The sequence below is a fragment of the Protopterus annectens genome, chromosome 13.part0 (assembly GCF_019279795.1).
Source record: "Protopterus annectens isolate FY-2018-M chromosome 13.part0, PAN1.0, whole genome shotgun sequence".
NCBI lineage: Eukaryota > Metazoa > Chordata > Ceratodontiformes > Protopteridae > Protopterus > Protopterus annectens.
In genome coordinates, this window is record NC_056747.1 from 198,518,347 (window position 1) to 198,545,454 (window position 27,108).

At 40.0% G+C, this 27,108-nt stretch overlaps 1 protein-coding gene across 1 annotated transcript in view; it reads left to right on the plus strand.

The window, feature by feature from the left end:
• LOC122787869 (splicing factor 3A subunit 2-like) overlaps positions 1 to 27,108 on the plus strand; it is a 132,495-nt gene that overhangs the window by 38,367 nt on the left and 67,020 nt on the right. Inside the window, exon 5 of the mRNA XM_044054785.1 lies at positions 25,657 to 25,766. Within this exon, the coding sequence (XP_043910720.1) occupies positions 25,657 to 25,766 (110 nt within the window). The remainder of the gene's footprint in view (positions 1 to 25,656; positions 25,767 to 27,108) is intronic.

Genomic DNA, 27,108 nt, shown 5'->3' on the forward strand with positions numbered 1-27,108 from the left:
AGGGTTGCAAGGGTTTTTGGAAAATTTGCAGAACAATATATGGTCTCCCAAAAGCATGTGGGAAAATCTGTTATGTTCTGATGAGATCTAGGTTAAACATTTTGGCCACAATTCCAAAAGGTACGTTTGGCAAAAAAACAACACTTTGCATCACCAAAAGAGCACCATCCCTATGGTGAAGCATGGTGGTGGCGGCATCATGCTTTGGAACTGGGGCTTTAGTCAAGGTGGAGGGAATTATGAACATTTCGAAATATCAGTCACTTTTGGCCCAAAACCTTCAGGCGTCTGATAGAAAGCTGCAGATGAAGAGGAATTTCACCTTTCAACATGACAATGACCCCAAGCACACATCTAAATCGCCAAAAGAATGGCTTTACTAGAAAAAAAGTTTTGGAATGGCCCTGCCCGAGCCCAGACCTAAATCCAGTAGAAAATCTCCGGGGTGACCTGAAGACGGCTGTGCACAAGAGATGCCCTGACAATCTGACAGATTTGGAGTGCTTTTGCAAGGTAGAGTGGGCAAATATTTCTAAGTCTCAAGATGTGCCATGCTGCTAGACTCCTACCCAAGAATACTGAATGCTGTAATTAAATCAAACGTGCTTCAACAAAGTATTAGTTTAAGGGTGTGCGCACTTAATGCAACCAATGTATTGTACATTTTTTATTTTGTTTGTTTTTCAATTGAATTATACAGGTTATAGGTCACATTAAAGGTTGGGAAAGTTTTGAAATGTTTTTTTGTGGTCTCATTTTTTTTTATATCGCAAAAATCGGGCATTTTAACAGGTGTGTGTAAACTTTTTATATATTGTGTGTGTGTGTGTGTGTGTGTGTGTGTGTACACACACATACATACACACACACGCATGTGTGTATATATATATATATATATATATATATATATATATATATATATATATATATATATATGTGTGTGTGTGTGTGTGTGTGTGTGTATGTATGTATATATATATATATATATATATATATGTGTGTGTGTGTGTGTGTGTGTATGTATGTATATATATATATATATATATATATATATATATATATATATATATATATGCACACATACATACACACACCGAGACAGAGAGGTATGAATGTGTGTATGTGCAGGTTGATGCACTAGAAAACGTTTTACTCTGTAACATTACTATTATGTTTTCTACATGGAAAATGTGTTAAATTTTTGTGAGTATTTATGTTCAGGGATAGGAATGGAGTAAATCATCTCCAGTGCAGTAAAATGTACAGGATGAAAACTGGATGTAGTTCCAAGGACATAATGGGATGACAGTTCGTTTTTTTTTTATATATACTAATTGGTTATTGTGGGGAGTAAAAAGGATGAAGGGATGAACAGATGAATTTTGAGTGCACAGGAAAGAAACTTGATTATATAAAGAAAGAGATTTGATCTGTTCTCTCACACATTTAAAGCAAAATCAGCACGACTGGTTAATCGACTAGAGAGGCTAGTGATATCTGATATAATCAGAAAGTATGTTTAAATAATTTGATGCCAGTTTTTCCTTCATTCCCTGTTAGTTATTCTGATTGGTGACTTACTTTATATTTTGGTTAATATTGTATATATTCAGACTCGTTTGCCAGTATGACGCACTGGAATTATTCCAGGTGCAACTGACAGTTGGCAAGGCACCCATCCAAGTTCTAGCCAGCTGTAGTACCCCCTACCCCCTCCATGACTCGGGACACCCCCTCCTTCTGCCTGGATCTACTTGACTCCATGAAGGTACCACCTAACACCCTGAACCTTAGTTACTTCAACTACCCCACCGTAGACTGGGTGAACTATTCCTGCACTAATGTACTCCCCCACCGATTCCTTGACTTCATCAGTTCTAACGCACTAGACCAGCTCGTCTTATCCCCCACAAGGGGATACAAGTTTCATGGATGACCACTGCACCACTCCCATAGTATGTTCTTCCCTGGTAAGATCAGATCATCGATCTTTCTCATTAGAAGTTTCTATCCCACCCCCCACCCCCAGCCATAACCAGACTAAAACACTTCTCAAAAGATGACTACAACCTCCTAAGGGAGGGTATCAGTAGTTTCGCACCATTGCCCCCCTCAGAGCATGCAGACAACTATGCTGAACAGTACACCAGTGCATTATACAAGCACCTGTACAACTGCATGGACTCTGCTATTCCCAGCAGAACTAAAACCTCAAGGAGACACAAACATGTCTGGTAGAAATCCTCTATCAAACAACAAAATCTCAACAACAAAAGGAAGAAACTGTTGTTCAAGGGTAGAAAGGAACAAATTCCAAATTGGAAAAACTCCCTCCTCAATCTCAACAAACAAATTAGATCAGTAGTGAAAACATCCAGAGACAATTATGAAGTGAAACTAGCCTCTGAAACAAAGGGAAACTACAAAGCTTTACGTCAAGAACCTCCATGGCAAAGCACAGGTTTGTTCCAAATTAGTACTTAATGGTACCACTTACACTGATCCTGATGACTTAGCCAACCTGATAGCAGATAGATTCAGTGCAAACTTCACCCCCCTGCCCCCCCCCCCCCCCAAGGCCCATTTGACATCCTCGATACTTGTCCCACACCTCACATCTGTGTAGATCAAGTGTTAAAGGCCCTATCCAAGGCAAAGAACACCTCTTCCATGGGACGTGGTAGTATCCCAGGCTGTATTTTGAACCATAATAAACACTCCAAGAAGCCAGTGCACCACTTTATTATCCTGGTACCTTGAGCCTTTCGTCTTCAAGGGATAACTTTTCACACAACCCCAGCAGTCCTTAAACTACACATACCATAATGAGTTACTTCTCAATTAAACAGTGAAACAACCAAACGGTACATAATCATTTTGACCCCTCAAATACCACATAAACTTTTTTCCTTTCAATCTTATTTAGATACATTATGACGTTTAAGTGTATGAATATATATAAAGTTCACAATAACTTCTATTTAATTACCTTAATGCATAAATATACTAAATATAATATATTAAATACATACATTATAAACACACACACACACACACACACACACACACACACACACACACACACACACACACACACACACACACACATTTTTCTAGTTTGGTGAATGAGAGCAGTTTAGAGGAGGACAGGTTATTTTATGTTACTAGGTATAGTCCTTTTTCAGAGTCTCTTATGCAAATAATTAAGGAGTTATGGCCGATCGTCATTTCAGAGTAATTTTTAAGTACAATTTTTCCTAATAGGGTGAATTTTTCCTTCAGTTGGTATTGTAATTTAAAGGAGTTACTTAACAGACCAGTTGGAGTTGGACAGTCCACTTTAAAGCAGGTGGGGTCATTTCCATGTGGTAGCTGTAACATATGTAATAACATTTGTAATATGTCAGGATCTATTATTAATGGCTGAAAATTATATGGCAAATGATAACTGCAAATCCTGTGGGGTCATCTACATTTTGGGGTCCCTATCACTTCGTCAACAATTCATTTCACTGACACTCATTTCGTCGACAGTTCATTTAGTCGACAGAAAGATGTGCCCCCTTCCCCAATGTTGTGCAACCCTGGAGTTGATATATATAGTTAGGGGGGGTGTGGGGGGCACAGCCCCCCACAATAGGGGGTGTGGGGGGTGAAGCCCCCCACCTAACATTGGGGAAGGGGGCGCATCTTTCTGTCGACGAAATGAGTGTCAGTGAAATGAATTGTCGACGAAGTGATAGGGACCCACATTTTGATATGTGGATGTGAAGTCAATCAATGGTACATAGGGCAGATTAAAAGGATGGTAAGGATACAGGTGTTGGAACATTTGGCTGATATTAGGAATGGAAAAAGGGAGCGCCCCGTAGCTCAACATTTTTTATCTGAACATGGTGGTCATGGGGCCTCTCTGTTTTTCAGTGTTTTGGCACAATCCACGGGGTTGAGGGGGGATTTTCTTTTAAGGTTTATTTATTTATGTACAGTTTGATTACCGGGGAGGTCCACTGGGCTCAGGGAGCTCGTTTTCAGTGGAGACCCGGGGAGAAAAGCTCCATAATACATAATAGTAAACAAAAGTAAAACTGTACATAGTAATGTGGTAAAGTACTATTGCAAAATAGAAGATTCTTAACATATTTGCATATTTGATTGGAGTACCAGTTGTACAACATTTAAGTTGGTAGAGGCATAAGATGAGTTCATAATTGTAGATAAACTGTAAATAGTTGTAAACTAATATTTGAAGGTTTGTAGTAAGTATAAGTTTAGAAGAATCGGAAGAAATAAAGGAGGAAAGCACACTATTAGTTGAGCAAACGGTTTCTGGAGTATTCACAGAGAGGTAGTTAAACAGTAGTAAAAGTGGAGTTCAAACATGGCAGATGTGTTTGTCGTAGTTAAACAGCATCAGCTATTGTATGTAGTTAATAAAGAATATCATTCCCAATTGGGGGGAGGAAATTTGAGGACTATTTACAGTATTTATAATATATACATTTAAGGTATTAATGTAATATTTATTAATGTAGTATTACATTAGATTCAGAGGGAGGCAGTTATTTAGGTGGGCATTCGATTTAGAGGATAGATCAATTTTTAATATATTTTTATTATATGACCGCAACAAGACAAAAGATCCACCACGGCAGAGTTTAAGTAAAACCTTTAATAACCGGGATAAGTGCTTTTGAGTATCCAGACTCTCTTTCAAATCCATAACACTATAAAACACAAATCTATTTAAAATACCACATGTAACCAATTAAAGTACAGTTCAATCACACGCCCTTCAGGGTCTACACCTTCTAAGAATAGGCTTTAGTGGAAGAACACTATTAAGCCCTGGCGCTCTGTCTGCCTGCAGGTCTGCAAGCCATTTAATTTCAATCTGTTCAGTTTTAAGGGATATATCACCCCCTCTTCTTGTTAGAGCACACAACTGCAGGACCATAAACTTGAAAGTATGCCTTGGATTCTTCTTAACATGTTGTGCCAGTGCATTGTGGTCACCACCAGTCCTTATGTCTCTGTAATGTTGCAAAACCCTTTCCTTCAACATTCTTTTGGTTTTGCCAACATAAAATGATTCAGAATCCTGGCACTTCGCTAGATAAACCAGATTCCTGGTTCTACAGTTAGCAAAGTCTTTCAAACAATATGTACATCCAGTAACCGGGTGCTGGAATTTTATTCTGTGTATCTGTAAAGGCACAACCTTTACAGTGTCCACACGGAAATGTTCCCATTCGTTCCATTCCCAACACATGCTGCCCAGGACTGGTTGTGAGCACAATGCACTGGCACAACATGTTAAGAAGAATCCAAGGCATACTTTCAAGTTTATGGTCCTGCAGTTGTATGCTCTAACCAGAAGAGGGGGAGATATATCCCATAAAACTGAACAGATTGAAGTTGACTTCAGGCTTGCAGACATGCAGGCAGAGCGCCAGGGCTTAGTGTTCTACCACAAAACCCTGTTCTTAGAGGGCGTAGACTCTGGAAGTCGAACTGATTGGTCCCTTTAGAGGGCGTGTGATTGAATTGTATTTTAGTTGGTTACATGTGGTATTTTAAATTTGTGTTTTATAGTGTTATGGATTTTTCAAGAGAGTTTGGATATTCTAAAGCGCTTATCCTGGTTATTTAAGGTTTTACTTGTACTCTGCCGTGGTGGATCTTTAGGGTCTTGTTGCTGTCTTCATCCTTTACGGTTTTGGTCCTCTAGTTCTACTGCTTCTGGTTTTGATTGTTTTATATTTTTAATTATGGTACCCTCTGCGCTGGGTTGTTGAGTCAGGAGGTGTGTTTGAACTTTTGAATGGTTTGAAATTTTGAAAATTTGGAATTTTTGTAAAATTCAGAATCTGTGTGTTTTATTAAAAATGTTTTTATGGGTCCTGGTTATGTTGGTGGGGGGAAGTTTGTGTGTGTGTGTGTGTGTGTGTGTGTGTGTGTGTGTGTATATATATATATATATATATATATATATATATATATATATATAGATATATATAGATATATATAGATATATATATATATATAGATATATATAGATAGATATAGATATAGATATATATAGATATAGATATCTATATATATATATATATATATATATATATATATATATATATATATACATACATAGATATATATAGATATATACATACATAGATATATACATACATAGATATATAGATATATATATATATAGATATCTATATCTATATATATATATATATATATATATATATATATATATATATATATATATATATATATAGATAGAGATATATAGATAGATATATTTTATTTTATTTTATTTTACATTTGTTTACCGGGCTAGTCCAACTGGATATATTTCCATTTTCAGCAGAGGCCCGGGGAGAAAAGCTCCACATTAAGGTTAATACAGACAAGTCATTACATAAAGAAAGCAAATAGTTAGTAAAAAATACATACAGAAATAAGGTTCAATCTAAAATATAATAGGAGAAAATTTACACTAGGAAGGACATTTACTTTTATTTACAGTATAAGAATAGGGAGTTATACATTAGTAAAACATCAATATAGATAGATATTTAGATAGATAGATTATAGATATATATATATAGAATAGATAGATATAGATATGTATGTAGTATATTAATGCATTAAGGTAATTAAATAGGAAGTTATTGTGCACTTGATATATTCATACACTTACACATGTCATAATGTATTTAAATAGGATAGAAAGGAAAACGTTTGTGGTATTTGAGGGGTTAAAATGAGTATGTACTGTTTGGTTATTTAACTGTTTAACTGATAATTAACTCATTATGGTATGTATATTTAAGGACTGCTGGTTGTGTGAAAAGGTATCCCTTGAAGGCAAAAGGCTGAGGTACCAAGATAATAAAGTGGTGCACTGGCTTCTTGGAGTGTTTCTTTTTCTCTGATGTTTTACGTGGTGGTGTTTTGGTGTATTCTGAACCATCTCCAGCAAGAATTAGCTTTTCCATTGAGCACCCTATTCAGCCACAGCCCAAGTGCAGGCTTCATTCCAGCAGAGTGGAGAACTGCCATTGTCATCCCCTTGCACAGAGTTTCTTGGGTAGTAGTGCCACCACCCATTGCCCTGTTAGCTTGATAAGTCTGATTTATAAAGACATGGGGCATATTATTATGGATCTCATAAACAAGGACATAGGCAATCTCCAAGCACTTCATCTTACTCAGTTCAGATTTGTCAGGGGCAGATCTTGCCTGCTGAACCTGGTTGACTTCTTTCAGACTGTCACCGAGGCCCTGGATGAGGTAAAGTTGGTACATACAGCTTACCTTGACTTGGCTAAGGCCTTTGACACAGTCCCCCACTCGGGCATCATTGAAAAGCTAACACAACTTGGCATAAATCTCACCAGGTGGGTGGCCCATCTAGCTCATTGATTGGCCCCACAAGGTCAAAATAGACACCTCCACCATCGACAGCAGACCTGTCACTAGTGGTGTTCCCCAGGGATCTGTTTTGGGACCCCTACTGTTTGGTATCTACTTCTCAGAGGTCCAGGCAAAGACAAAAGGCCTGTAGCTGACCAAGTTTGTAGATGACTGTAAGTTGGGTGCTGTCATTGATTCCCCAGTTGATGTTAACATACTGCAAGAGAGTCTCACAGCAACAAATGATTGGTGCCAAAGTCATGGCCTTAAGTTAAAAGCAGAAAAATGTATTCTCACACCATTTGGCAAAAACGTGGCCCCTACTGATTACCATGTCAATGGCAACCCGCTAAGCACACAACCTGTGGTGAGAGACCTGGGCACTCGGGTTGAGAACAATCTCACATTCGACCATCATGTAGCGGCAGTGGTCAGAAAAGCCTTTTACTTGGTTCATCTCATGAGTAAAGAGAAGAAAGGAGGTTATTACCTCTCTGTACTCCTCCCACATTAGGCCAATAATTGAGAATAATGCCCCATTTGGTATGTACCTCTCCAAACACCTGCACCAACTGGAAAGGCCACAGAAGTACCTCACAAAAAGAATCCATGGTCTCCAACACCTGTCCTAGGTGGACAGGCTCAAATCACTATCACTGTACTCCGGTATCATACAGATTGCTCAGCAGTGATCTGTCTCTCACCTACAAGGCAATGTCAGCACCTGCCCTGCTAGAGATGCTCCATATCCGTAAGTCTAACTCCTCATGCATTACCCACTCAAAAGGCCTAAATCTAATATGCAACATCAACAAAGCCTGCTGGAGAGAGAGGTTTGTCACCCAGAGGCTGCCCTGTCTCTGGCATAGACTTCCCATACATGTCAGAGTACCTCGCTGACCCTCTTCAGGTGCAACCTTGATGAGTGGATGGGAAACCACAAATTTGTCCCACGGATTCCCCCTGTGCCCCTCATTGACAGGAGCGACAGGTGCTGACTAAGGTTTCTTTTTTGGGGATAAACTCTTGGCTAGGCTTTTAAGGGCCCCAAGGCCATTAGACTAGTAACCTTCTATGATTAAATACATGGCACCAGGTTTCCCCTCTTTTCCTATTGGTTATTCTGATTGGTGGCTCACATGGTAGTTTTTATTGAAGGAGGGCCATGATGCAGATTGGTAAAGAGTGTAAAACAGATGAAGTTTTTTTTACACAAGAAGTTATGATGTATATTAAGAAGACTTGTATTCTAATATTAACCTTGAGACTGAGCTCTACCTTGATAATATATTTAGACGGTAGTTTATATGATGTGGTATTGTATAAAGAAGACAAATAGTAGGGAAAAAAGATTATATTTTAATGGAAGGAGTGGCTGAAGGTGGATATTGGTAGATTTTCAGTAAAGTGTCACAGGGCAGGATTATACCATAAATGCTTGTTTGCTAATGGAGGGTTTGTAGTAGAGAGGCTAGAGAAGCTGTTAATTATCAGTATTATGGCCATATAAATTTGTTATAAGAAGTAGTAGAACCGGGCAGTGAATGTGTTGGGCATATAATGAATGTTAAAGGTTGAGACTGTGGTAGTTAGAGATTTGACTGGTTAAAGATGCAGCCAGCTTTCACCCTAGATGAGAAAAACTGTGGAGGGAGCACATTGAAGTTATTTATGATTGTTAACGTGATTTATCTCCATAACAATATAATCAAATGGTTAAAAGTAAGACATGGAAATGATAGAATTTTATTGTTATAGTGATGTTTTTGGTATTTAACAACCAGGTGGATGTTGTTATAACAAGATCTTATCTACTGAAGTGTACATAATGTGAAATTGTATGATTCTTTAAAATTTAGATGTGCATACTTTAATAACAGCAATAAGAAGCACACAATTAAATAGTTTTGAACTTTTTGTAGCTTTATGTTGGTGGATTTGGTGTGTTGCATTACAAAAGTATATAGTAATATATCCAGAGAAAAAGGCTACTATTCACTAGGTAATTGAGTAACACTAATGTAATTGGAGGATGTATTTTGTATCTCCTTAATGTAGATAGACACAGATGAGTATAGTTTGTGTCAGTTGAGTAAAATATTATTTGCCTTCCTGACCACTGTTGCCAAAGTATTATTATTTCCTTTCAGATCAAGGGGAAAAAAATCAAGTTTTCTGAAAGAGTAATCTTCCATAATGTGTAAGTTAATAAACTGCATGTTCTGTTTGTCTGATTTCCCCATGTTTTATATTATTTGACCTTGCTTATTCCACAGCTGGACATGTCTGTCATGTCACTTTTCCCTGAACAGATCAGCAGTCTGAAGATGAATTCTAGGTATAATACTGGTTTGTATTAGTATTAAAGTGGTACAGACTTTAAGTGCTTGTGTAGTTGTGGTCTCTAAGCATTTACATTAAATAAACTTGCATAGTCAGTTTGTTTAAAATATTTTTAAACATTATTTTGCAAATGAATTTGGCGATAGGTGTAGGTGAGCCAACTTTTTTGTAATGATTTATGAAGTGGGACGAGACTTCTGGAAGAGAAGTTTAAACTACCAAAAGCTTTTTCTGTGAAGTATAGTTAAGGCACAACCAGCTTTAGATGCCATTGATAATTGTATAAGTTGCAATCAAAGTGTAGTAATGGCCAAGACATAGAATAAATTTGTCATTTGTACAAACCGCATTATGTGCTGCTGTTAATGCAGACTATTGGACTCAGTACTGTCATTCTTTAAGCAGTCAGAAAGACAACACTGTAGTAAGTTTAATGTCACGCCTTTAAAGTTGCATCCAGCTTTTTGGGAGGCGAGGTCAGATTGTACATTTGTTTTTCACAGACCACCGGACTTGTTGCATTTATCTACAAGGATATAAGTAATAGGAAAAGAGCCAAATACAGCTAAGCACTTTGGAATCCATTTTTTCAGAATGCTGGCTAGTGTCCATAGACGGTCTGTTTACAGCCTCTTCACATTTCATTGTCATAGGACTTCATTTGAGTGGTGATCAGTCAACCTAGTGTAACAAAGCAGAAGCAGTATAGGGCATAGATGTTCCTTAAGGGTACTATTCCTGTTCTGAAGTAGTTTCATTTACCAAACTGCTAGTCATGATTTAGCAGTAAAGGTCTTTGCAGCGGTTAGAATCAAACCGTGCACCTTGTGGTTGAAAGGCATATACCTTAACCACTGTGCCATTTGGCCTTTCAGGTACATAAAAGAAGAAACGTATTTTCTGCAAGACAAGACGTTAGTACAAATTAAATCTAAAGTGCTTCCATAATTAACCAGAAAAATAGTTTGGCCGTCCCAACAGCTTTTTTTTTTTTTTTTTTTTTAGAGGAAAGTAGTACATCCATCCAGCAAGCTGCCTTTATACCTTTGAGTTGAAACCCTTTTATATGGGGTACAGAAGTCAGAGAATTAGTTTGTTCCTGAGGGTATATCACATGCTGCATTTGAAAGATTGTTAGAATTCCTCTTGTTTTTCCTAAAGTTATTCTGGGTGGAGTGCAAATAAAACACATCCATCAATCACTTGGAGTGTGATACAAGCCTGTTGTCTTCACTGAAGTGCCTCATAGTCATAGGTTCATAGGTGTGTACTAGGCTGATGGCCTTGGAGCCTTTACAAGCCTAACCCATAGGATTACCCTGGCATCATGCCACCCGACCTTAGTTCCCAGTGCCTCTGTCGAGTAGAGCCACTGGAGTGATCCCCGGGGTAAATTTTCTATTTCCCATCCACTCATTAAGATTTCTGTTGAAGAGGTGCTCTGTTTGACATGTATGGGAAGTCTATTCCATAGCATGGACAGTCTCTGGGTTATGAACCTGTCCCTCCAGCATGTTCTGTTAATTGTGGTAATGAGGTTGCGGTCTCTGGAGCGTGTGGTATGGAGGGATTGGGATTTCTTTAGATGTCGCATTTCTAACGGAGCTGGGTCAGACATGGCTTTGTAATTCAAGCAGAGATCATGTCTAAGTTGGCGATACAAGACCGAGAATAGTTGGGAGTTTTTTTGAGTCTGTCCATATAGGACAAGTGTTTAACGCCTAGGATCCTCTTTGTGAGGTACTTTTACAGCCTCTCCAGGTGTTGCAGGTGTCTAGTGAGGTACATGCTAAATGGGGCATTGTACTCTGATTGGCCCAATGAGGGAAGAGTAGAGGGAGACAATAACCTCTTTCTTCTTGGATGCAAAACCCTTACTAATGAGATGTGGCACATAGAAGGACTTTCTGACCACAGTGGGAATGTGGCACTCAGAAGAAAGGTTGCTGTCATCCTGTGTTCCCAGATATCTTATAATGCCTTCTGTGTTCAGTGGACTACCATCTATGTGGTAATTCATGGGAACTGGGTTTTTCCCAAAAGGGATGACAACACATTTTTTGGCATTGAGCTTAAGGTCATGGTTCTGACACCAGTCATTGGTCTCAGTGAGGCCTTTCTTTAGGATGTTAGTATCACTTGGGGAGTTAATAATAGCTGCGAACTTGACAGCCAGAGTCCCTTCATGTTAGCCTGGATTTCAGAGAAGTAGTTACCAAACAGGAGAGGACCCAGGACTGAACCCTGTGGGGCTCCACGTGTGACTGGTTGGAAGTTTGACTTGGAGTCCGCTACTTTCACACTGTGGGTTCTTTGTGAGCCAGTCTGCAACCCACCTAGTGATATAGGGGTCAATGCCTAGCTTGAGTTTTTCTATGATTCCTGAGTGGGGAATGGTATCAAAGGCCTTGGCCAGATCAATGTAGGCTGTATGAACCACCTTACCTTGCTTGGGTGACTGACTCAAAGAAGTCGCCCAGGTTGAGCAGGCATGATCTACCCTTCACAAAACCAAACTGTGTGGGATCCATAGTTTGGAGATTTCTTATATCCTTGTTTATTAGGTCCTTGATAATGCGTTCCATAGCTTTGCATATCAGAGTCGTCAGGGTAACGGGACGATAGTTCCCAGGGTCTGTAGTTGCTCCTCCTTTGTGGAGAGGGATGACTGTAGCAGTGCGCCATTTGGTAGGGACAAAGCCTGTGATGAGGCTGTGACTGAACAGCGCACACAGGTGAGGTGCCAGTTCACTCTGTAGTTCATGTAGAACACAGCCAGGGATATTGTCTGGTCCCATAGAAGCTGTATTCTTGGCATTGGACAGTGCTGTTTTAACCTGTGCAGCAGCAGTACTGAGTGCCTGGCAGTCTGCTGGTATTGTGATTGGTCCTTTTGGGAGGGGGGGATAAAGTTGACACTGAATCTGTCGGCCAGTATATTGGCGATATCTTTTGGCTCAGTATAGGAGGTACCATTGCGCAGTAGCTCAGAGCAAATCTAAGTATTACCGTGGAGATTCTTTACATAACTATAGAAGGCCTTGTGGTTGTCTTTACTATGTGCTGCAATTCTGTTTTCATAGCTAGCTTTAGAGCAGGGATGTCCAACCTTTTCAGTTGCAAGGGCTGCATTGAATCAACAGAAAAGGTCTGGGGGCCACATGTAAAATATATCATTAGAAATGGTCTGGGGGGCCACATGTAAAATATATCATTGCAAACAGCAAGTGAGGACCAAAAAAAAAAAAAAAGGTCTCTCACATAAACTGAAGAGCAAAAAAAAAAAAAAGGTCTCTAACGACGCGTCGTAAACTGAAGAGCAAAAGACCCCAGGTATATGCGGACTAATACAAAGTCGACCCACTGGCTGTATTGTAGGTGAATTTGAACAATGAATAAATTAATAAATGCATAATTTTTGCCCTAAAATTCAATATCTCATTCTAATTATTAAAAAAAGCAGTTAAATCTAACATCTTAGTTTAACATCAAAGTTTATTTGTAAAAAAAAATTAACAGGTACGAACCTTTCAATTTGTATGAGATCACAGCCCTTAAGACTAAACAACACACCTGATACACTTGTAATAGGTGACTCTCTATCGTCAGGCACTCTGACGTCCCGCTCACCAGGCTGAACAAGGAGAGGGTCACGGTGAGCAGCCTGTCGGGCGCTAGGATCCGCCACATAACACAAGCACTCAGGTCACTGCAAGGCAAGTACAAATATGACTCGGTCATTGTCCATGCTGGTGTGAATGTCCTGAGACGTACCTCAGTGGACTACATGACAAGAGACATAAAGGAGCTCTCTGAGCATGTAGACCAGGCCGGTATGACCCTGACCTTGAGTAGCATCTTACCCTCACCAGGCCCATAATTGAGTACAATGCTCCTTTTGGGATGTACCTTACCAGACACCTGCAGCAGCTGGAAAGACCCCAAAAGTACCTCACCAAGAGGATCAAAGGGCTCAAACAGATGCCATATGCTGCCCGGTTAAAGAAACCCCAGCTCTACTCAGCGGCATACCGCCTGCTCAGAGGCGATCTGTGCCTGACGTGTAAAGCCATGTCCAACCCGGAATTAATGGACATGCTGCACCTCAGAAAATCCAAATTCCATCGAGCTACGCGCTCGAGAGACTTGAACCTCAGCACTGAAATAAATAGGACATGCTGGAGGGACAGATTCATAACCCAGAGGCTCCCTTCACTCTGGAATAAAATCCCAGTCCAGGTTAGGCAGAGTCCCTCATTGGCTCTCTTCAAGAGGAATCTTGATGAGTGGATGGGAGATCGTAGATTTACTCCAGGTATCACTTCTGTGTCACTGTTAGACAGATACACAGTATACTAACCTCGAAAAAGGGCATAGCAAAATTAATTTTAAAATGGGTGGCGAAAGCCAAACACACTCTGGCTAGGCTTGTAAATGCCCTAGAGCAGATAGCCTAGTATGAACCTATAATGTTTGCTCATGTATACTACTGAATGTCTTTAAAAATGACGACAATATGTTTTCCTAGGGCCTCCTTAAAAAGTGTTTTTTGACTAAAGTTAAACCCAGTAAAAAAGTAATATGAATAAAATATTTTTTAAAAAAACAGATAGTGAGAAGAGTAAGACTGAAGCCCTCACGGCATCCAATAAGTGAAAAAAACAAAGTTAATGGAAACAAGTGACATATACTAACTTGGAAATGTTGCATTTAAGACATCTGCAACAGTAAAACACTGTCTGCAAGCACTACTCTGTTTATCAGCCTGAAGACGTGTGCCATGCTGTATTTTGCATAAAGACTTGGATTTGTGATGCAGATGTGTGTTTACATCCCTCATTCATACAGGTATATTTTTACCAACAAAATATTCAGTGCTGATAGGAGTTGATAATTAATGGCATTAATACACAAGTAAAAACAGCAGTCTGAGAATAATCATCGAAAGTAACTAAACATATCTATCGGATCCCACCATTAAAAAATAGCAAGATGCACTTTAAGTTGTACAACAAATGTAGAAGTCAGCAGCATTAGAACTTTAATATGTACAGCTCAGTTTTGCACACCACTGCTCTTTTGTTACTAAATCAAATGTTCATCAGATAACCATATGGATGACATTTAACAGTACAGGACTTCAATGCTGAAGAACACAGACCTCCATATACTTTGTTTAGTAGCTCTTTCATTTGCCTCACTTACGTATCTTAATCCTCCAATATTTTTTAAGCTCTGTCTTTTTTTCTGAATAATTACATTCAATTTGTTCTGTGAAGCTCTACACTACAGTACAGTTTACAAAAGGGGGGCCCAACAAACTTTTTGCGTTAAGTCAACATTCTTATCAATCTTTGCAAGAATTCTTAGATTCCATATCCTACATCAAATGCAGTCTGACAATACCACAAATGCAATGCCAGTTTGCTATCCAGATTTGACATTAGACAATCTTTTCCTTGAGGATCTTGTATGTAACCAAAGTTAGCTTGTTTGCATATTGTCCCGCTTGATTAACGACTCAAATACCATTCCTCTTCCAAATATATTAATCTTGCCAATGTACAGTAAACTTTCTCAACCAGCTCTAGTTCTATCAATTATGCCGAGAAACCATTCTAAACCAAAAAAACACACAACACTTGCAGGAAATGACAAAACAAGAAGAAAATTATTTAGCTTACCTTTTACTGATGGAGATGTAGTCACTGTGACTGTAATGTAAAATAAAATAAATCCTCCTTCGTCGCCGCGATCTCACTCCTTAACTAACGCAAATGTAAAAAACGACCAAACGGTGTTTTGGCGCATGCGCATACCAGCGGAAAGACGCTGGCATAAAAAAAACGTGAAAAAAGTAAGTTGGCGCATGCACAGAACAGCTTAAGTATGCGGACGTGTAAACATACGAAAAAAAAGTTAAATTTCAATTAAATTTCAATTTAAGGGTCACAGGCCGCATGGAAGAGCTCTGAGGGCCGCATGCGGCCCGCGGGTTGGACACTCCTGCTTTAGAGGATTTAATGAGGGATCTCAACGTTTTGTTGAGGCTGATAAGGGAGTTTTTCCAGTCTTGGGACTTCACCTATTCCGCATCAGTTTCCTTCTTCTGTTGTAGATTTTGTTTATGGCAGGGCACCACCAGATTGGCTTCATTTTTTGGAGGAGAGCGTCTTGGTTCTATTTGGTATGGCGAGATCCATCCATTTGTGTACGTGTTCATACAGTGCATTGGTGTATGATTCGGCAGTCATGCAACTATTCTCCATTTGCATGGGTGCCGTGAAGTTTGCCACCTCTGTTTTTAGGAGCTCAAAGATAGCTTTGGAGAAGTTTTTCATTGTGGTTAACTTGGTGGGGGTGGGAGGGATGTGGATTTCCAAGGTGACTAGTGTGTGGCTGGCTCTAACCAGGGAGGAGTTGACTATTGGTGTAGAACAATGATCGCCCATGTTAGTAATGACCAGGTCAGGGATGTTGCTACCTCTAGTGGGGGTAAGAATGAGCTGGTCCAGGGCATTTGAATTCATGAATTCCAGGAAACGAGCAAGTGCATTGGTACATGAGTAGCTTTCCCAGTTAATGGAGGGGTGGTTGAAGCCGCCCAGTATGATTGTGTGTTAGGTTGGACCTTAATATTCTTCAGGGTGCTTAGGGACATGGAGTGAGAGTCTTAGGACATGGTTGGGGACCATAGCAGGCTATGACCTGAATCGCTGTCTTACCCAATGTTAGCTGCACCTGAAGTATCTCTGATGTGTTATGTTGGGCTATCAATCTGGAGGTGTGAGCATCCTTTATGAATATGCAAACACCTCCGCCTTTGGAGCTTCAGTCCACGTTCTGGGGCCGAAAGGGGTGGAATGAGTTATAGCCTGGTTGTGCAGGGGTGCTTTCTGCTGCCTTGAACCAGGTCTCTGTTACAGCACAAATGTCGATGTTCTCCATTTTAAGGAATGCTTCGAGCGAGTACATTTTGAGATTTAGACTTCTAGTGTTGAGCAGCATGACCCTCAGATTGCATTTGTTTGTAGCTGTTACAGTGGTAATTTGGTCTTTGGAACACCCCCTATAAAAGGCCCTATAGGGCTGGCAGGAAGCCCAGGGGTGACGGATGCAGGCCATCTCTGGCAAAGCATCGAGGTCTGTCTGTCATGTCATCCCAGACAGACAGATACTGGATCCCCTTAGAATGACACTAGAAACTTAGCCAATTGTTGAAATCAATCATTTTCTGCTTGTACTGTTTTATCATTCTGGGTGTTGGTAGGATGCTGCTCAGGTTAGAGTCGTACCCACTTGGGCTGCAAAATCTGTGAGCTCCTCCATGTAGTCCAGGGAGGTATGCCTCAGGTCATTCACACCCACATGTACAATGACAGAGTCATATTTGTACCTGTTGTTGAGGGACCTGAGGGTGTGCATTATGTGGCGGATCATCACCTGTTTACAGCAAGATCCTGGGGACTGCACTTAATCAGGAATGATGTCTGCTGCCAGAACGACTAGACTGCATCTTTCCTTCCAGATTCTCGGTTATATTGTTTAATGTTTGTCTCCTTTGCAACACTTCTAAGGGGATGGGGTTCGTGGACAGCAGCACATGTCCTGATCTAGATTTTGCATGCCATGTGGTTATGCACCATTTTGAAATGATTGCCATGTTTGCAACACTGTGTAGTGACCAGGGGCAGTCATGGCTGGTTTGGAGACTGCACTTGTTCCTTTGTATGGTTAAACTTGTATGGTTTCCCTGGGAAATCTGACAGATCTCCAAGTTTCAGTTCAGATTGCCATATATGATGCAATTAGTTTTTTTTCCATTTTCTTACTCTGCCTTGCTTTATCTATTTGGAGTGGTAATTTGTCTTAGACTGACAAAATATTTTGTGGTAGGAATACTGACCATTCACTTTTCTTTTTTGTCCTTGTAGGGGCCATACTTTTATATCTTTTGCCAGCCGCATTGTTGTATCCTTTGTAGCCGCAAAACAGAATTCAGTCTCGGAAAGTAGTGTAGTCCCTTAAATTCTTCAAAGTAAGGTGTGTGTCTGTGTGTGTCTGTGTGTGTCTGTGTGTGTCTGTGTGTGTGTCTGTGTGTGTGTGTGTGTCTGTGTGTGTGTCTGTGTGTGTGTCTGTGTGTGTGTCTGTGTGTGTGTCTGTGTGTGTGTCTGTGTGTGTGTCTGTGTGTGTGTGTCTGTGTGTGTGTCTGTGTGTGTGTCTGTGTGTGTGTCTGTGTGTGTCTGTGTGTGTGTCTGTGTGTCTGTGTGTGTGTCTGTGTGTGTGTCTGTGTGTGTGTCTGTGTGTGTGTCTGTGTGTGTGTGTGTCTGACTGTCTGACTGTCTGACTGTCTGACTGTCTGACTCTTGGCTAACGCTCCGTTACTGTCATGAGTGACAGTGCTTTAAAGTACACTTCTTTGACCAAATGCTGGTTTTGATGTGCATTATACTCTTGTCGTTTATGCTAGATATACAGTTTTATTTGGGTAGAGTGGAGTAGTGTTACCACACTCTCCGCGTGGGGTGGCTTCATCCCTGCTAGCTAGTCAAGTCTTTGGTTGCTGTATTTTGGAGGTGAGAAAAAAAGCACTTCAGGTTGCAGTGGTCTCTGGGGGAAAGGACTAATACGTTTGGTGAATTGGACCTTTCCTCAGATTTGCTCGTCTGTTGGAATTGGTAAAATTGTCCTTGTACACTCCAAGTATCTGCCAGTGAATACATAAACCTGAATGGCATGCTAATTCAGTCACACACATTACTTTATTGATGGAAGCTTGAAGTGTGGGATTAGCAACCATTTTATTATACAAGGTCTTTCAAAGGAAATTCCATAGGATAATTTGTTTTGAGGAGTGTAATTCACTTGGGGGGGGGGGTGGCTTTTGCCATATGGTTAAGCAGCGGGCTATAACAGAGTATATATGCCAATGTATATTGGGGTGTGTTGAAGGTCAGGTCAAGGAGTGTGTTTTGACTTCCTTCATGAATGTAGCTGCTACGTAGTCAGTCATAATACATGTATTCCTTGTTTATAGTTGTATACAATGGTCTGTTCTAGTAACGGTTAAGTAGTTGATCTAGGCACATAGGCACATTGCAGTCATCTGCAGACATGGTTATCCAGAAGCCCTTTATGTTGGCATTGACATCCAAGAAGTAGATGCCAAAAAGCACAGAGCCCTGAGGGACTCCACTAATGATTGGCCTCTTTGTGAAGGTGGACTCCCCTATCTTAACTTCTTCGGTCCTATCTGAGAGCCAGCTGGCTATCCAGTGAGTAACGTAGGGGTTTATGCCCAATACCATGAGTTTGTTTTTAATACCCAAGTTTGGTATTGTATCAAATGCCTTGATCAGAGCAAGGTAAGCCGTATGCACCATTTTGCCCTCCTACGTTGCTTTGGCGACTTTCTTGAAGTCCACCAGGTTGAGTAGGCATGACCCACCTGTGACAAATCCAAACTAGGATGGGTCCAGTACGTGAAGATTTCCTATGTGAATATTAATTTATATAATTTTGCAAACCAGTTCTGGATCTTTCTTTCCTAATACTTTCATTCTTCAAGAATGTCTATCTCTGACTAACAAATTTTGCCAAAACCATGAGTGTAAACTCAATGTTGTGAAATGAATAATTGTAGCTTTTAGGAAGGCAACCATCTCTGCTAATTACCATGTTGATAATATGCCCCTAAGAGTCAACTCAGCAGTCGGGGATCTGGGTATGCGCATAGACAATAGCCTTACTTTCAACCACCACATGGCCACAGTGGTGAGGAAATCTTTTTATGTTGTGAAACTTGTAAGGGCAATGCATCTAGGTCCAAAGAGGTCATTATTCCTGTGAAAAACTGAAAGGCTACTGGCCTAGCTAGATAGAATTTTGTAAATACTTTTTGTCATTTGTAAATATTAATGTAATCTACAGGCTGGTTTTAGAAATGTAAAAGGAAACTATATGTTATGATTAAACTATATGTTGAACTGAGCTTCAAAAATGTAACCACAGTGCACTCTGCTGGAAGAAAGCTGACAAGTCAAGCATTGTATGACTGTTTGATCTCAAACTCAGAGCCGTGATGTCTGGACAAGCAAATTATTTCTATTGTTTGGAGACCAGAGTTAATTGCTAGATTTTTACATATATAATGTCTTTTATTGCTATGGCTTCCTGGCCAGGTGCAAAATCAAAGAACTGTTAAAATTCTGAGTTTCTGTTAGCCTGAGAAATTAAACCAGAGAAGTGTCAAGAATGAGTAATCTAAAGTGAGTCAGCAGTGATATGTTATCGGTTTAAGACTTTCTCAGAGAGAGAGAATTAAAGCATTTTGCATTTGTCTTCAGTACTGACAACATTACTAGCAATCTGTCTTTGCTCTGTATGTATTTAAGTTATTTAAAATATTGTTTCTCTTAGAAATGGATAGAAAAATAGTAGGTTTAGTCTAGCAGTTTTCTATATTTATGTTAGAGGCAGGAGTGTCCAGCCCGCGGGCCGCATGCGGCCCTCAGAGCTCTTCCATGCGGCCCGTGACCCTTAAATTGAAATTTAATTGAAATGTAACTTTTTTTTCGTATGTTTACACGTCCGCGTACTTCAGCTGTTCTGCGCATGCGGCAACTTACTTTTTTCATGTTTTTTTTATGCCAGCGTCTTTCCGATGGTATGCGCATGCGCCAAAACACCGTTCGGTCGTTTTTTACATTTGCGTTAGTTAAGGAGTGAGATCGCGGCGACGAAGGAGGATTTATTTTATTTTACATTACAGTCACAGTGACTACATCTCCATCAGTAAAAGGTAAGCTAAATTATTTTCTTCTTGTTTTGTCATTTCCTGCAAGTGTTGTGTGTTTTTTGGTTTGGAATGGTTTCTCGGCATAATTGATAGAACTAGAGCTGGTTGTGAAAGTTTACTGTACATTGGCAAGATTAATATATTTGGAAGAGGGATGGTATTTGAGTCGTTAATCAAGCGGGACAATATGCAAATAAGCTAACTTTGGTTACATACAAGATCCTCAAGGAAAAGATAGTCTAATGTCAAATCTGGATAGCAAACTGGCATTGCATTTGTGGTATTGTCAGACTGCATTTGATGTAGGATATGGAATCTAAGAATTCTTGCAAAGATTGATAAGAATGTTGACTTAACGCAAAAAGTTTGTTGGCCCCCCCTTTTGTAAACTGTACTGTAGTGTAGAGCTTCACAGAATAAATTGAATGTAATTATTCAGAAAAAAAGACAGAGCATAAAAAATATTGGAGGATTAAGATACTTAAGTGAGGCAAATGAAAGAGCTACTAAACAAAGTATATGGAGGTCTGTGTTCTTCAGCATTGAAGTCCTGTACTGTTAAATGTCATCCATACGGTTATCTGATTGAACATTTGATTTAGTAACAAAAGAGCAGTGGTGTGCAAAACTGTAAAACTGAGCTGTACATATTAAAGTTCTAATGCTGCTGACTTCTACATTTGTTGTACAACTTAAAGTGCATCTTGCTATTTTTTAATGGTGAGATCTGATAGATATGTTTAGTTACTTTCGATGATTATTCTTCTCAGACTGCTGTTTTTACTTTTGTGTATTAATGCCATTAATTATCAACTCCTATCAGCACTGAATATTTTGTTGGTAAAAATATACCTGTATGAATGAGGGATGTAAACACACATCTGCATCACAAATTCAAGTCTTTATGCAAAATACAGCATGGCACACGTCTTCAGGCTGATAAACATAAATTGAGTAGTGCTTGCAGACAGTGTTTTACTGTTGCAGATGTCTTAAATGCAACATTTCCAAGTTAGTATATGTCACTTGTTTCCATTAACTTTGTTTTTTTCACTTATTGGATGCCGTGAGGGCTTCAGTCTTACTCTTCTCACTTTATCTGTTTTTTTTTTTAAATATTTTATTCATATTACTTTTTTATTGGGTTTGTCAGACTGGGTTTAACTTTAGTCAAAAAACACTTTTCTAAGGAGGCCCTAGGAAAACATATTGTCGTCATTTTTAAAGACATTCAGTAGTATACATGAGCAAACATTATAGGTTCATACTAGGCTATCTGCTCTAGGGCATTTACAAGCCTAGCCAGAGTGTGTTTGGCTTTCGCCACCCATTTTAAAATGAATTTTGCTATGCCCTTTTTCGAGGTTAGTATACTGTGTATCTGTCTAACAGTGACACAGAAGTGATACCTGGAGTAAATCTACGATCTCCCATCCACTCATCAAGATTCCTCTTTAAGAGAGTCAATGAGGGACTCTGCCTAACCTGGACTGGGATTTTATTCCAGAGTGAAGGGAGCCTCTGGGTTATGAATCTGTCCCTCCAGCATGTCCTATTTATTTCAGTGCTGAGGTTCAAGTCTCTCGAGCGCGTAGCTCGATAGAATTTGGATTTTCTGAGGTGCAGCATGTCCATTAATTCCGGGTTGGACATGGCTTTATACGTCAGGCACAGATCGCCTCTGAGCAGGCGGTATGCCACTGAGTAGAGCTGGGGTTTCTTTAACCAGGCAGCATATGGCATCTGTTTGAGCCCTTTGATCCTCTTGGTGAGGTACTTTTGGGGTCTTTCCAGTTGCTGCAGGTGTCTGGTAAGGTACATCCCAAAAGGAGCATTGTACTCAATTATGGGCCTGGTGAGGGTAAGATGCTACTCAAGGTCAGGGTCATACCGGCCTGATCTACATGCTCAGACAGCTCCTTTATGTCTCTTGTCATGTAGTCCACGGAGGTACGTCTCAGGTCATTCACACCAGCATGGACAATGACTGAGTCATATTTGTACTTGCCTTGCAGTGACCTGAGTGCTTGTGTTATGTGGCGGATCCTAGCGCCCGACAGGCTGCTCACCGTGACCCTCTCCTTGTTCAGCCTGGTGAGCGGGACGTCAGAGTGCCTGACGATAGAGAGTCACCTATTACAAGTGTATCAGGTGTGTTGTTTAGTCTTAAGGGCTGTGATCTCATACAAATTGAAAGGTTCGTACCTGTTAATTTTTTTTTACAAATAAACTTTGATGTTAAACTAAGATGTTAGATTTAACTGTTTTTTTTAATTATTAGAATGAGGTATTGAATTTTAGGGCAAAATTATGTATTTATTAATTTATTCATTGTTCAAATTCACCTACAAATATACCTGGGGTCTTTTGCTCTTCAGACCTTTTTTTTTTTTTTGCTCTTCAGTTTGTGAGAGACCTTTTTTTTTTTTTGGTCCTCACTTGCCGTTTGCAATGATATAATTTACATGTGGCCCCCAGACCATTTCTGTTGACTCAATGCGGCCCTTGCAACTGAAAAGGTTGGACACCCCAGTTAGACTATTCTACATTATTATTTTAAGCATTTTTCAATGTCTGAACTCATGACTAGCCGTGTGAATTGAGGAGATTTGTCTTGTCTTTATTTATTATTAAATATTTTCAAACCTTTCAATTGTGGCTGTTTTGTGTAGTGATAATTTAAGCTCTAGAGTACATTGCATGTATATAGTGATACTGTCCAAGCCACTCCAATAAGCTTTGCTGTTCATCATACTTACTAATTGGATAATAATAATGCACAGTAAAATTGGACACCCTTTGGTAGGGGCCTTATTAGTAGCTGATATTACTGGCTGGTGGCAGTGATTTCTACCTTATACCCTGAGTGGAGAACCTGTGCCAACCTTCCCCAAGAGTAACTCGTGTGTGTGTGTGTGTGTGTGTGTGTGTGTGTGTGTGTGTGTGTGTCAGCTACTTGGGCAGGGACACAAAGCACTGGTTGGGCAGATGGTGCTGGAGTTTTTAGCCTGACCACTAGGCTGAGACCTGTACTCTATAGCTGTGCCAGTGGGGAGTCTTATTGGAGATTTGGAAAGAAAGGGAGAAACCAGCCTCGGACTGACTGTGATCTCTGTGTGCTCTTAAGGGAAATTGTACTTCACTGTTTGTGTACTGGTTATCCTTCCCAATGTGCATGCCCCTCATTGGTGCTAGTGGTGAGGATTGAGGCTCCTTGACTACTGGGCCAGTGCACGGGCATCACATATTAATTGGTTGGCAGTGCTGGGATAGCCACACCGCCATATTAATTATTTGGCAGTGGTGAGTTTTCCACATCAAATATTAATTATTTGATAGTGGTGAGTTAGCCACATCACATATTGTTTCGTAGGGGATCTGTACTATTTAATGAATGACCATTTCACCGAAAGTGAAATGGCCGAGCACACTTCCACGAAAGTGTGCTAAAAGAAAAGATAAGAATGTGGGGAAATGGCTGTTGCTGATATTGTAGCACAGTGGAGATATTCCCTTTTTCCCCACTGTAGTGCAATCTCAGGAGTGAGAATATAAAAGTAGGGGGTGTGTGGGGGGTGCAGCCTAAACGCGAGTACTGTGTTTTGCACACTTTAGTGATATTTCGCTGAAGTGTGTTCGGTCGTTTGTTTTGCGGAAACGTAATTTCGTGCACTAGTCCTAGATCCTGTTTGGTAGGGATGTGGTTAGTGAATTCCTGTAGCTTGTGTGCAGTGATCAATGAAAGTGTTTTTGTTCTCTAAATCAGCTATACAGTGAATATTCAAAGTTCAGATCACAATTGTTTTATTTCTTTTGTTAGCTTAGTTAGTCAGGGAGAGCAGGCAAGCATGTTGGCAGAGGAGTATGGTAAGCTGACGAGTCAGTTGGCTGAGATGTGCCAGGCTAAGGGACTGGTGCATGGAAATCTGAGTAAGGCAGACATGATTGCAGCTTTGGTCACAACTGCATCAGAAAAGAGCAATCAGGAGGATGATCAGACTGGCCGTGGAGGTGTACAACACTCAGAGAATGGACAGCTCAACCTTTCTGCAGAGGACTTAAAAATCCACCTGGAGCTAAAGAGACTTGAGTTGGAGGCCAGGTATTTGGAAAGAGAAGCAGCAGAGAGACTAAGACGTCTACAGGCTGAGGAGAATGAGAAACTGGTACGCCCAGAAGGAGAGGTAGAGGCAGCACAAAAAGGAGATACCTACTCTTCGCCAGAGTCATGGAGGTAATGGGGAAGGGAGTAACCGGACCCCAGAAGCACAAAAGGTCAGAAGCCATGTGAAAGCGCTTAGTTTGTGTAGGCTCATTTTGTGCTTATTCTGTGTATTAAAGGCGGATTTACTTTTCTGTTTTTCTGCTTCCAGTTTATCAGTAAATTTCTTCCACAGTTTGCAGAGGGGGATAATTTTGCTAGTTTCATTCATATGTTTGAGAGGGTATGTAAACAGTATGATGTTGACCAAAGGCTCTGTGTACGGTTCCTGACCCCCTTACTCCATGGTAAAGCTGTAAATGTACTTTCCAAACGGTCAGACAACGGTTTCTTAAATTATACTGCTGGTAAGAATTGTTTTAGAATTTTTTAAGCTAACGCCTGAAGCTTATAGGAAGACGTTTCGTGAGCATAGACTCAAGGCAGGTGAAAGTGTGTGTGAATATGTTGCTGAACTGAGCACTTATTTTCATATGTGGGTGAGTGGATTTCGGATCACCACTTTTGAAGAGCTGGCAGATCTTTTGGTGTGGGAACAATCCCTTAGCACTTTGCCTGAGCACATGAGGATCTGGTTAGCTGATAGACAGTGTGCTACTTCAGGTGAATTCGGGAAGAAGGGAGACCTATACCTAGAAAGCAAGACGTGTGTGTGTGTGTGTGTGTGTGTGTGTGTGTGTTCTGTCATGTTGAGCTTACATTTATTACAGTGATCACCCATGTAATGCTAAGTCCTTTAGTTTACTAGGTAAAGGGGGGAGTGCATCGCTATACATTTCTTTAGGCCTTGTTTGATAGTGTGTGTGTTGACCATTGTATTTTATGTAATTTCTTTAATATCCATAACTTTCTTTCCTAAATCTAGAGCACGAAGAGCTGCAAAAGAAGCAAAGGAAGCCCCAGCACAGCCTGCACCTGAGAAGGTCAAAGTGGAGGTTAAAAAGTTTGTAAAAATTGGTCGTCCTGGATACAAAGGTAGAATAAGCATTTATTTGCACTGGGTTTTAAGTGGCAGCAGTCTGCAGCCAGTTGTGAAAAGGGGTGTTTGTCAACATGCACATGAATTAAGTGTTTTGAAAGAGTATTTTTTGTAGTGTGTTGGTTTCTGTAGTGGAAGTTGTTTTTCTGTAAATTTAAGCTAATAGTGATATTGGTTTTCAGCAGTTTTCTTTCCGGTTAAAATTTTGAATTGGCTTTCTTACTGCCTTATCCTTTAAAATCAGATCAGGCTGTTAGTTGGTCCCTTCAGTTGTTGTACGTTGCTTTCTTTCTTAACAACATAATTTCTGCTACAGAGTTGTTTCTTACTGACCAACATAGTTTCCAAACTTTTACAGGAAACTGATAGTAATACTGACAAAGATGTGGTTCAAAAGCTTCAGTAAAGCCACTCAAATGTAGGCTTTCAATTTTTACTTGGTTAGTTGCTGGAGATTGTATGCCCCTCATCCTTGGCATAGTTCAGATAATACCATTTAAGCTATAATGAAGCAGTTAGAATGATATGTTTCTTAAATACACTTGATCAGTGTAAAAGCATCCTGTTTTATGTAGTATGTGTAAGTATATATAGTTGTGTGTGCACATGCATGCTTGTGTACAGTGTGTTTTACTTAAAATGCAAAAGCAGAGTGCAACACAAAACTTGCACTTTGAGTTTTACTCCTAGCAAGCTTATTCAGAGCCGTACCCATTAACGGCCTATGCTAAAGACACCAGCTCTGTATTTAGAACCAAGTTGAAGTGCTATACACTGTTTCTAATGTCATAGAATACCTCCAATAGTTAACTGTTAAAAACGCTTTTGGTATACACTGATACATAATATTCTGTACTCAAGAAATTGTCAAGGAAAAGAAGCATTTAGTAATGGAAAGGGGACCTCCAGATAACTAAATATCATCCAAGTAAGTCTTTTATCCCTAAATTTGTACACTTTTATAGGCTAAATGGAGGATTAGCCAGTTTGTCTTCTATCAGTTGCCAACTGCTTTACACTCTTGTGTACTCGGGCAGTGTAGCAACTGCCTGATGTTTGTGTTCAATAAATTACTACTTACCTATGAGAGGTGCAAATATTTAAATGGGATGGGTGCATCAACTATCTGTGAACACCATTCACCTCTAGAGCACTTCACACAAATGCATGGAAGTCTATCATATGTGGAGTCTGTTTAAAAAATTGGCCAAGTGTCACGGGTCTAACAAGTAGGTCTCAGTAGACAGTGAAAACCATAGCACATAATGCCACATCCAAAACGGAGAGTCACCAGGAAAACAAATCGCCCCAGACTAAGTACTCTTAAACACTCACCTG